General features: G+C 40.4%; 1 protein-coding gene across 2 annotated transcripts in view; it reads right to left on the reverse strand.

Moving 5' to 3' along the window:
- The window catches only part of rau (RA domain-containing protein rau), a 103014-nt gene that overhangs the window by 4451 nt on the left and 87602 nt on the right, over positions 1–10961 (reverse strand). For both annotated transcript variants that reach the window (XM_022079367.2, XM_022079368.2), the window contains exons 3-6: positions 4335–4512; positions 3676–3818; positions 1946–2194; positions 958–1132 (exon numbers count right to left, since the gene is read on the reverse strand). In XM_022079367.2, coding sequence (XP_021935059.1) covers positions 980–1132; positions 1946–2194; positions 3676–3818; positions 4335–4512 — 723 coding nt within the window. In that variant the 3' untranslated portion in view covers positions 958–979. The remainder of the gene's footprint in view (positions 1–957; positions 1133–1945; positions 2195–3675; positions 3819–4334; positions 4513–10961) is intronic.

A 10961-nucleotide genomic window follows, 5' to 3' on the forward strand; every position in this document is an offset into this window, starting at 1 on the left:
TGTAATTTCAAGTTTAATGCACCTGGAAATTGCATCAGGTGGTAACAGTCCCTTGTATTAGTTAATATGTGAGCCTGGTTTACAGGGAGGGGGGGAAAACAGCAGAATATTATGATAATAACCCAATATTTTGTTTGGCAAGCAGTTTGGAATTTTAATCATAATTCTTGCATCATCTTTTACCTCATGAATGACACCTTTTTATGTTGATAATAAAAGGTAAGTTTATAAAAGTTACAAACGCCATAGAAAAGTAAATATTTAACCCACGTCCAAAGCCACGCAGTTCAGCGATCGTATCATCTGGTAAGAGACATATGAAATACAAGCTTCATAATGCCAAGTATTAAGTGGAAGGAGGACTGCAAATCAATGAGTGCGTGCGTAGAAGCTCCAAATAGCCCCAAAATCTGATGAAGTTCAAATGTTACATCCTGTAACTTGGAAAACAACAGTCCATCATATTCTCAAAAACATTTAGTACTGGCAGATCATGTGTAATGACTCCCTTTTCCATAAGTTTATTAAAATGTTGAGGAACTGCAAACAAAATGATTAACGAAAATGAAGCGAATCGTGGCGTAAGAGACCTCTGAGAGCCAAAGCCGACTAGCTGGCTGCTGGCCTCACGATCACATGCCTAAGCAGAGGTGAACGATCATCCAACCAGATATAGGGTGACGTGTAGTCAGCACGACGAACCCCCAGCCATTGCTAGCTTTCCTGACCGGATTACGCTACTCATTGTAGCTCCCCAATTTCCTCACGATGCTGGGTTGGCACCGGTCGAAAGCTCATGAGAAAATTTCTTCTCCCCCGAGACTCAAATCAGCGCGCATTCCGTATCGCCGGTCCGAAGCATTTTGCCTCAGACAGCGCGGGACAAAATGAAGCGATAGACCATTAAAATCATTATAGTAATGCAGGCAGGCTACTATAACCTTAAAATAAACTTACAGTTTCTCTTCTGAAGAGATGCTCATATATAAAAGTAGTTCTCATAATCCGCGTACGATGAACTGCTTAAACTTTTAGTTGGTGTCTCATTCATCAAGGAGCTCTGTTGTGATGTGGCTGGTTGACTTTGTCGGGAGGAACATGGTATAGATGGCAGCTCTGGAGTCCATGGGCCCTGTAAGTGCGGCAAGATGTAACAATAATAAAACCATAACGTTAAATATATGACAAAACTAAGTCACATTTCACCTGAAGATAATTTAGCCCTTGGTAGGTCACAAGCTCTGAAAGCAGGAGTGGCAGGGAGTACTTAATGTTCAATTCATGTTAATCTACACAGCAAAATGTTAGTTGCTCACTGAGAGTCTCTACAGTGAACTCATGAAAGTATAAATATGAAATCACTACTAACGCACAAGAGCCCGTATATCACCATCGACATTACGAGTACCACGATTCAGTAAATGCATAAAAAAGGACCCAACGAATATCAACAATTTCAAGAGAATAAAATAAACAATAATTTTGGCAGAGCAATTTGTAGTTATTTATTTTGTACGAATTATATTCCCGTACTTCCAAATCTTGTTCTAAATAAAATTTTAATTTGTATGGATTAATTTAGGAGATTATTAGTCATTCCAAAATATCTTTAAAAGTGTTAAAAGTATTTAGATTAAAACTCACCCAATTCACAATCATAAAACCATTACAAATTAGCTTTATGGAACAAAAAAATTGTTTTCCATTTATGTTCCATTACAAATAAGGTAATTTTCATCTTAAAAGGCTCAATGATGGTAAACAATTTTCTAGTCTGGCAAACAGTCTGCATAACTTCAGGAACAGCAACAGTTATTATCGTTATTTTAATTAACCTATCCCATGGGTTCTCTAAATGGGGGCAGACTGCTCAGTGCTCTTGTGCTTGATACTACAGAAAGTAGTGCCACTGATTAAATCTGATTTTTATGAGCAAGACGAGTACCTTTCTGCGAGGCCTGAAGTCCAGGTTGCGTCTGATGAGGAAGTGGAATTCATTGGGGATGGTCCAACAGTGCTGTACGTTGAGAGGGCAGTCATCAGGGTGCAGTTTACGTTGGTACTCCTGACTGCGGCACACCTCATACAAGGAGAACTGTTCAACACGTTCCTTGCTATTGTAGCAGTTGAGTAGGATCTGTATCAGCTCGTCCACTGTCGTGCGGTCCGAGATCAGAAGGCTCTTGTACTGGGACTACATAACAAGACATCAGTCGTCAATCAGCATCACATCAGTATTGCTTATATACTTAAAGCCTTGAATTCTCTTCCGAGTATAGCAAATAACAAATAAGACATGGATATCACATTCATCCCTTTGAGCTTAGTAGAATCAAGTACCAGTTACTCATTATTACAAATATATTTCATTGCATTCAGTCTGTGATTAGCTAAGTGTCTGTTCAGATTCAATGGTGAATTTAAGTGATACCAATTTAAGCAATTTTGGTAACTATGTACCTGTTTGTATTAAGGCTTATACGAGGTGCGATCGGAAAGTTTCAAGACTGCGCCTATCAAAACCCGTACACTTATCTCAGGTATTAAATTCATCCATCACCCTCGAAGTAGTTCCCCTGGGAGTGAACACAACGATCCCAGAGCCGCTGCCAAGCCTGGAAGCATCCCTGGAAATCTTTCTTTGTCAGCCTGTCAAGCACCATCTGCGATTCTGCCTGAATCTCTTCTATCGTCTCAAATCTCCTTCCCTTTAGCTGAATTTTCATCTTTGGGAAGAGGAAGAAGTCACACGGAGCTAAGGAGGGTGCGGGATGACGGCCATGGTGTTTGAGGCCAAAAACTGCCGAACTTTGAGGGCGGTGTGCGCTGGCGCGTTGTCATGATGCGTCGCATGTGGAGTTCTTCCTTTAGAATCAGCTGACAGGTCCCATAGCCTATCCCAACAATGTCGCACAAGTCGTTGATGGTACGACGTTGATCTTCGTGAATGGCTGCCGAATCTTCGTAACATTTTCGGGCGTTGTGCTCGAAAATGGTCGTCCAGAACGCTCGTCATCATCGACAGAGGTTCGGCCATTTTTAAAACGTGAATGCCACACAAAAGTTTGTGCACGACCCATTGCGGACTCCCCAAATGTTTGCTTTAGCATTTCATAGTTTCCGTAGCCGTTTTGGCGAGTCTTTGGCAAAATTTGATTTGTTCATGAAAATCCGCCATTCCGAAATCGCAGGAGGGTCGGTGTAATGCACTACCAAAACGCCCGTAACTAAGAAACAAATGCTAATTCGATGATGCCGGCTGGCACACTGATTCACTATGAATGTAGGCCGCACCCCCTAGCGGCAGAAGCTCGTACTACATCCGGTTCGCCCTCTATTGACACAGTCTTGAAACTTTCCGATCGCACCTCGTACATTTTTGGTGATAAAATTCTTGTGAGCAGATTTATAAATACCCAGTCCCTAATATTATCAACTTAACAACAAACTTTTAAGAGATTGGTGCTAAATAATACTACGTATTTCCTCAGATTCGTAGTTTACATTTTAGAAAGAGAGGTTATGTCACACATAATCTTGAGGATCCTGTGGCAAATAGAATTCTCGTACTTCAGAGGGACGAAATAACAATAAAGAGATGGTGTGAAAAAGAGGAACAGAGGAAAGGAAATGTGAAAAAGGGGTCAGTTGTTTTTAACAGAACAGGCCACTCACCCCTGGCATGAGGACACTGTCGTATATCTTGACGAGGCCGCCACGTCTTGTCTGCAGCGATAAGCGAGAGTCACCTCGAGGGTGGCAAGACTGCAGGACTGCGGGACGTGCGTCCTCATCCAGCACAAGGACTGTCCTCACCCCTGCAACAAGAGAAGGATCTCCAGTCACCTTTCTATTAGGATATGTGATCAACAATTTTTGCACGTTTAAAAATTTGTTGCCTGCAGTTAATTTATAGACTTTGAAAACTATTAATGGAGATACAGTTTACCTTTTAATATGTAAACTAAAGTAGCCATGAACAAATTGCATGGTTCAAGGCCACCGGAAGGACTTCACCCCCTTACAGCGCCACTCACCGCTTTACACATTCTTGGTCTGGCACTAAATGGAGGTAAGTGGCCAGCTTCACACTCAGGGAGAAAAAACCAAGTTATTTTTAAGGTTAATAAACTACGAGAACAGGAAGGAAAGCATTCAGACAGTACAATACTTGTTGGGGAAAGGCCCGGATCCTTGCCAGGGTACAAGTTCGTATTATTCACATCTCGGATGTCATACACGTTGTTCACCTGTAAGATCTCATTTCACACATTTACAGAACAACTTCAGCGCCTGTAACATCTTCCTCCTTGTCCGCCGGTCCTAGCACTCACCTGCTTTCCTGACAGTGACCTCCATGGTGAGGTAGAACAAATTAGGGTCACGATGACGCATGCGGTATTTGTTGAGGAGGGACGTCACAACCTCGCGACAGGTCGTCTGAAACGTGATGCTGAGAGTCTTGTACTCGATGTCCGGACGCAGACAACGAGCGTAGACCTTGATGGTCGTCTGCGAACAAAAACATAAGCTGTTGAAGCACGGACACAACATACGTGCAAACTCCTACTTCCTGGCATTATCCAGTGCCACTTGGAAATCATGTCGCAAGCTGAGATTAGTCTAGAATGAATCTCGTCACTGACAGATTCTTGTTCTTGGAACATAAAGAGAAATGCGGAAGAGAATGAATAATTAAAGAAATGAAGGAAATACGCACAGAAAGGAGGGGTTTAAAGACATGATGACGAAATGAAGAAGAGAGAATAAATAAATTAAGAGGGCTTGAATTAAGAACAGTAAAGGAAATAAGGGAGATGAAAAAGGCTTACAAATGAAACAAAAGAAGCGATGAAACGAAAATTAAAAACACGCAAAAAGAAACTAAAGCAGTTTTTAGTCTTTTTCAAGTTTCCAAATTAAATTTTGGTGCATTACTCCTTTGTCCGATTACGCAGCGGTTCCGAGGTCCAGAATCGTGGCCTAACTGTGTGAAGTCTAATGAACGCTATTAAAGGATCACCCAATAGTACTACGTTCAACATTACGACCTACTTGAGCTGTAATTACAGGGAACACTGCCACTAATAATATCCAAAAGGTCACTTAGAATTATGTCCTCAACTTGAGCAAATTAACCTCTGGGCTGACTTAACACAACTCGAGTAAATGAGCTCCGTGGGCCGGGGAAAATAGGTCGAAATTAATCCGCGAGTCCTAGCACACACCCGTTTCATGAAAACTCGGAACAAACTGCTGGAAACAAATATCTTCAAGAATGCTACCTTCTTGAATACACTATCGTTTGTAGATAAGAAGTAAAGCTGTCCCACTATACGTCACGCAGGCGCTGGGGGGAGAGGAGATATAGCTCCTACTCATTTTTAACTTCGGCACTAGATGGGGGTGAGTGGTTAGCGTCACGCCCCGGAAAAGATCCACAGTACCCATTAGATAGGATGATGAGTGGGGCCCAGAGCCGGTCTGGATGCAGTAGACATCGAATACAATTCGAAATATCTAAGTCATGTTTCCACATCCTCGGGCAGAATTCGAAATTAAAACCTCCCAAACACTGGCACAAGGTGAACACAAATTGAGGTTCTTAATATTTATTTAACAAACTCTGAACGGCATACAGAAATGAGACTTACATGACTAAGAATAATAATTTGTAGCATGCGGGAAGAGTGACGTAATTTTAACGATGGCCACTGGGAGAGCACTGGCGACTATTTCGAGACAGAAAATTCGCATCCACACTCAAACGCCTGAGAAAGTGAAGAAATCTGTAAGAGATTTACTACGGATGCCCTCAAATCCGCATATTTATTTCGAATGAAAAAGGCGTAAATTCCGCAATCATAAAAAGAATCATCGTTGATATAAGAGGAAATTCGAATTTCTGTACGCCCGGTAAAAGCCAGAGAATGGCACGCGTGTAAGAAACCCCAGACTCTGGCAGACGTGTGACTAATCAATGTCAAGGAGTCCGTCAATGTCTGGAGCTGCCGAAATAGTCGTTTGTTCAGAATCTCGATCGACGCTAATTTGTCTTAGTCACTGTCCGAGGCATTACAACTGCAAACGGGAATCATGAATCTTAAACAGACTTAGCCTAACGTTTTCACTAAGCAGAGTCCTCCTTAAACAGCTAATAGTACAATCTGCATGGACCCCTAAAGTTCATTACCATGTTCACAACAGTCCTCTAGTGATCCCTATCCCGAGACACAAAAATCCAATACACGTCCTATTTCCCAAAGTTTAACGTTACCCCCCCCCCCCCCCCCAATGTATGATCCTTTCCAACCAAAATTTAGTAAGAATTTCTCATACTGATATAATAAAGGAGTTTGTGAGAGAAATTATGTAAATTCAAAATTAAACGTTTTGGGGAAATCAAGAATAAACCTTTTTAGTATCTGAACTGGTGAATATTCCTCGACATTCTCATTTTATATCAATGCATTTACATGTGTTGCAAGTCAAAAATATAGTTACATTTATGTAGGTCCTTTTAATTTTACATAAACACTACAATAAGAAATGGACATATGTTGTTTTTTCCTTGAAAAATTCAGTAGAGGCAGAACAACAAACAGGCTATATTTTAATCTAGACTAATGCGATTTTTGCCAAAATAATATTATTTCGTGATGAAAACAGGTTTAACCTCAAGACAGCAAAACTATTTAAGAATGGTCCATGTTGGACTAATGTAATTTTTCCTATAAACCCCTCAATTTTGAAGTTCTATGTCCTATTTTGTAAAACATCAATTCCTCGTACTGGCTTACACATGTTACGTTCCAACAAAGGCGTTTATTATGTTTCTATTCAGATGAAAACTGCAAGAAGGATGTAGTCTGATTCGAAATAAAATACCTATATTTTGGTACCATTTCGTAACATAGGAAAGGGCTCTGAAACGTCAAGGCACAAGTGCAATATGTTTACATGAAGTTGCCGGTACGATGAACTCGCAACTGCGAGAATTTTCTACGAAAGAAACGAGGTAGGGCTGCTTCAGATCAACAGAAAATCTGCCTAAAGAAATAGAAGAAAAAGTAGCAGTGAAATGAGTCTTTGTAAGCAGGAAGAGTCTTAATTGAATTCTGAGGAGAGAATTGGAGGGCAATGAAGAAACAAGCCATGTGTCTTTAATGTGCTTCTCTCATCTAAACGGATATAAAATCCTTGTGTTTCACAGTTCGTCAAAAAGAAATTCATCAATCCTGCCTTGCAGGCCACCTCAGAGATGTCTGAGGTTATGTAAGCTTAACAAACCGAACCGTTAACAGAGCGGAAGCATAAAAAAAACACTCACATACACGGGTTAAAAAAAACGTACAGAAATAAAATACTGAATACAACGAACCCCACTTCTCCAAATTGTGTTTCTTCACGAAAAATTAACTTCGGCGAGACTTAATAGCGATACAAAACAAATAACTGGATGGTTTTCAAACCAGTAGGATATCAGAGACCGCTTTGATACCAAGTAAGAAGCATTTTGTTGTTACTGATTTGAAAGTGGTTTTCAATCCATGTGCCTCGATACCTCTATGCCTCTACCTTACCAAGTTAAGTAATTAAGAAGCAAGACTGACTTACTATACATAACCTACGCAACGAAATTAATTTGACTCTTCAAGAAAGTGGCCTTTGATTTCCTTTTGAATTTCGACCAAAGATTGGTTCCAATCGACAGTATACATAATTTAGACTGTTGTATAAACTGTTAGTAACATACGAAAGTGATTATTCCACCTGAAAAATGCTTTGGAAATCAGCTTGAATTTTCGTCTTTTATCGTGGGTATCCTAAGCTGGTAGACTACTTTTACTCACCATTCCAACTGTACCAATATCCGTTCAATACAAGCGATTTAATAAATAAGAGAATTCGCAGTGCCATGATACGAACAATTCCAGAAGGACATTACATAAATTCAGATGTTCACAAAATAAAAGCACCGCAGAATAACCTATGAACCTTAAATGAAGCAGATAACTATAGGTCCAAATTCCTTGCTCCCCGAGACGAGTTGCTCATTTATTTTTACACCTGTGATGAAGCATCTTGAGTTGACGCTCGGTTCAGTTCATAAAAACATTCATACTTAAACCCCCCCCCCCCACCCCCGAAATCTTTACAGATGAGTGTCACGTGCCCCGGACTCGTATTTCCTGCGCGAGATTTTTCCCCAGCCCTTGCCTTTATTTTGAAGAGCTCTCGGGTTCCCCTCTGCAAGGAGCTTCTGCCCGTTGCACCTGGAACCCTCTTGCACCTCAGCACATCTCAACTACACTGCCTAAGCTCACAACCCCGTGTTCTGCTATAACAAACCAGATCATATAAACCGCGCTATTATAACCTAAGCTGGGGACCAATAAGAGACCAGCATTATGTCGCTACCTTCTGGACTTGGTTTACGTTCACTTCACAAACAACGTGAATGAGGTACAAAAGAAAACCCGTTGTTGTTTAACGGGAAATAAGCAGCAACTTCCAAGTACTGTCTCATTATAATGGAAAATCCCATAGCCCTTCGGTCTGCAAAGCAACAATAGTACTTACGGAATGTACATCAGATATTCAGAATCACATAATTTCTCGTCCTCTAGCTTTCAGATTCAGACATTTTTCTTACAAATTGGTTTCCAAATACATTCAGAATTCAAGACCACAATTTCGCAGATGAAAATATTAATATTACGTTTTAATAATAATAAAGAGTAATTACTGCTAAATGGTTTTACTAATCCCTGGTATTGCATTTTCAAGTTCAAAACAAGTAACTCAAGTGGAACATGCGACTTCTATTTACTTTAAAAACACTGTAGGGACATGCTACCAAGAATTACCAATTATGTACTCTACAAATTAGTGATATGCTTCTATGCATAATATCCACCAGTGAGCTACTCATTCACTCCACATATAGGCCAAATTTGTAAGATGTTAGCTCGGAGCTTCGCTCCACTACCATGTATGTAATTATAGAACATATTCAATATAAAAATTTGTCGGTAAGTACATGGTCCATATCCACACACAATTTTACAGAACAATGATTTGTTGGTTATTGTCATCAATTGTAAAAGCAAATAAACCTTCCAATTTTTTCACATTTGAATAAAACACGACCTTAACAAATGCTGAGTATTTATGTAAGATCTAAAATACACTAACCCGTAAATTCGAAGTTACGTTTTGGTTCTTACCCGAAAAGATAACTGAGTCTTTGGATTAGACAGTGTAGTTGTCATTGGTATGCTTATGAGGAGGGAAAGAATCTCATTGCATGTGGATTTGAAGACAACACCCCACCCCCCACCCCCCGTAGGGCTGAACCCCAACTTCCTGTCGCTTTTGAGCGGTAAGTATGGCCCATTACAGCTGTCACTGCGCACGTGTACTGTACACAGTGTGCACATGTATTATGTAGTCAGTCTGCTGATGTATAACTGCAAGCAACGGCCACTTTAGCAGCGCATCTTGTGATCGATTGCACCCATTCCTGGGTCCATATGGTCCAAAGTTGCAGGCGCACTACGTTACCAAGAGGTCACGAAAACCATCACATCAGACACAGTCTGCCTCATATTTTCGATCCAGTATCCATTTAACAGACAAGTTATCATTATTCTTAAACTTCCCTCCTATTATTATCTACGGATTAAGCCCTACAGCCGATACCGATTTACATTCTAAAACAGCGAATCCGAAATGCACGTACCTGAAAATTTTTATCGGCACCCGGAACAGAATTCGAAAGTGCGAACCCAGTGCACGACTTGTTCAAGGCTGTACACCGACTAGACAACGCGACCATGATTTGTACGTTTGTGTGACAAACAATTTTTATTAAGCAGTTACTTTGCTATTTAATCGCTTGATTAGTGTTGAGTACGTAACATTTAAATCATTTTAAATCAGTTCACAATCTCAACCTCTAGGCAACTCATGGTAACATTAAGATTATCAATTTACTTGCTTAAAATATCTTCCCATGAGAAAATAGAATGCAAGGCGCGGTTTGACGTAATGTTAATAACACTTCCATTAGAGAGGTAAGAGGTTCGGTACTTGGCTGCGCAATCAGGTAGCCTTCTGTTCTTCGTGGCATTCTTCATACGCTCAAGTATAATTCAGTGACGATAGCCGTTTCCTTTCGAATCCTTCTGCTCATCATTAACGATCATATATCTAACTTAAAGAGTGTTACACAGTGTTGAAGCAGCGTCGTCAAATGGCTAATGAACCAACAATCCATTATCACAACATAATGAATTTAACCATTCTAAACATATTAGTATCGAGTGTTTTGTTGCAATATTAGCGTCCTACATTTGTACGTGATAACTTCGATGTTCGGTAAGGCAGTTATTCTGCTCACGTTGTCCATAGTTTTACTCAGTCACCAAGATAGTAACCGGGCGGTTCATTCAAATATGCCACAACCGCTGTCCACTTCCTCACAATTCATACCTATCACCTCGTTTAATTCGCATAATCGATGTAGTTGAACCAGCGTTAAAAAGAAGCTATAATTGTAACCAATGTATTAAACAAGCGTCGATAAATAATTAAATTAAGTAAGGTAAGGCAAAATATGAATTGAGACAAAGCTCCATGTATTCCAGGCGTCACTAGATTCAGTCAGGATCTCCGGCCCCATTAGAATCTGGGTAGACCTCACGTCTGTACATCGTGGCAACGAGAAATATTAGAGTATCTGCCGGAAATCGAACCCATATACTCACCTCAAGCGAGGTTGCTAAGAATGCAGTTGAAACAGTTTTTAAATAGCCAAAGAATAACGAAGACTTTAGCTCATGAGGGAAGCTCTTTCTTTCAATTTGTCTTAACATTAACACACGTGCTGTTAGTCACGAAGTGGAATGTTAGGTGCTCGTGTGCCTTGGCTAAGGGAAACCATCTGTCGGCAACAG

This window comes from Zootermopsis nevadensis, unplaced genomic scaffold (genome assembly GCF_977971745.1).
Source record: "Zootermopsis nevadensis isolate Lab colony 2312 unplaced genomic scaffold, Znev_1.0 Znev_ptg000021l, whole genome shotgun sequence".
Taxonomy (NCBI): domain Eukaryota; kingdom Metazoa; phylum Arthropoda; class Insecta; order Blattodea; family Termopsidae; genus Zootermopsis; species Zootermopsis nevadensis.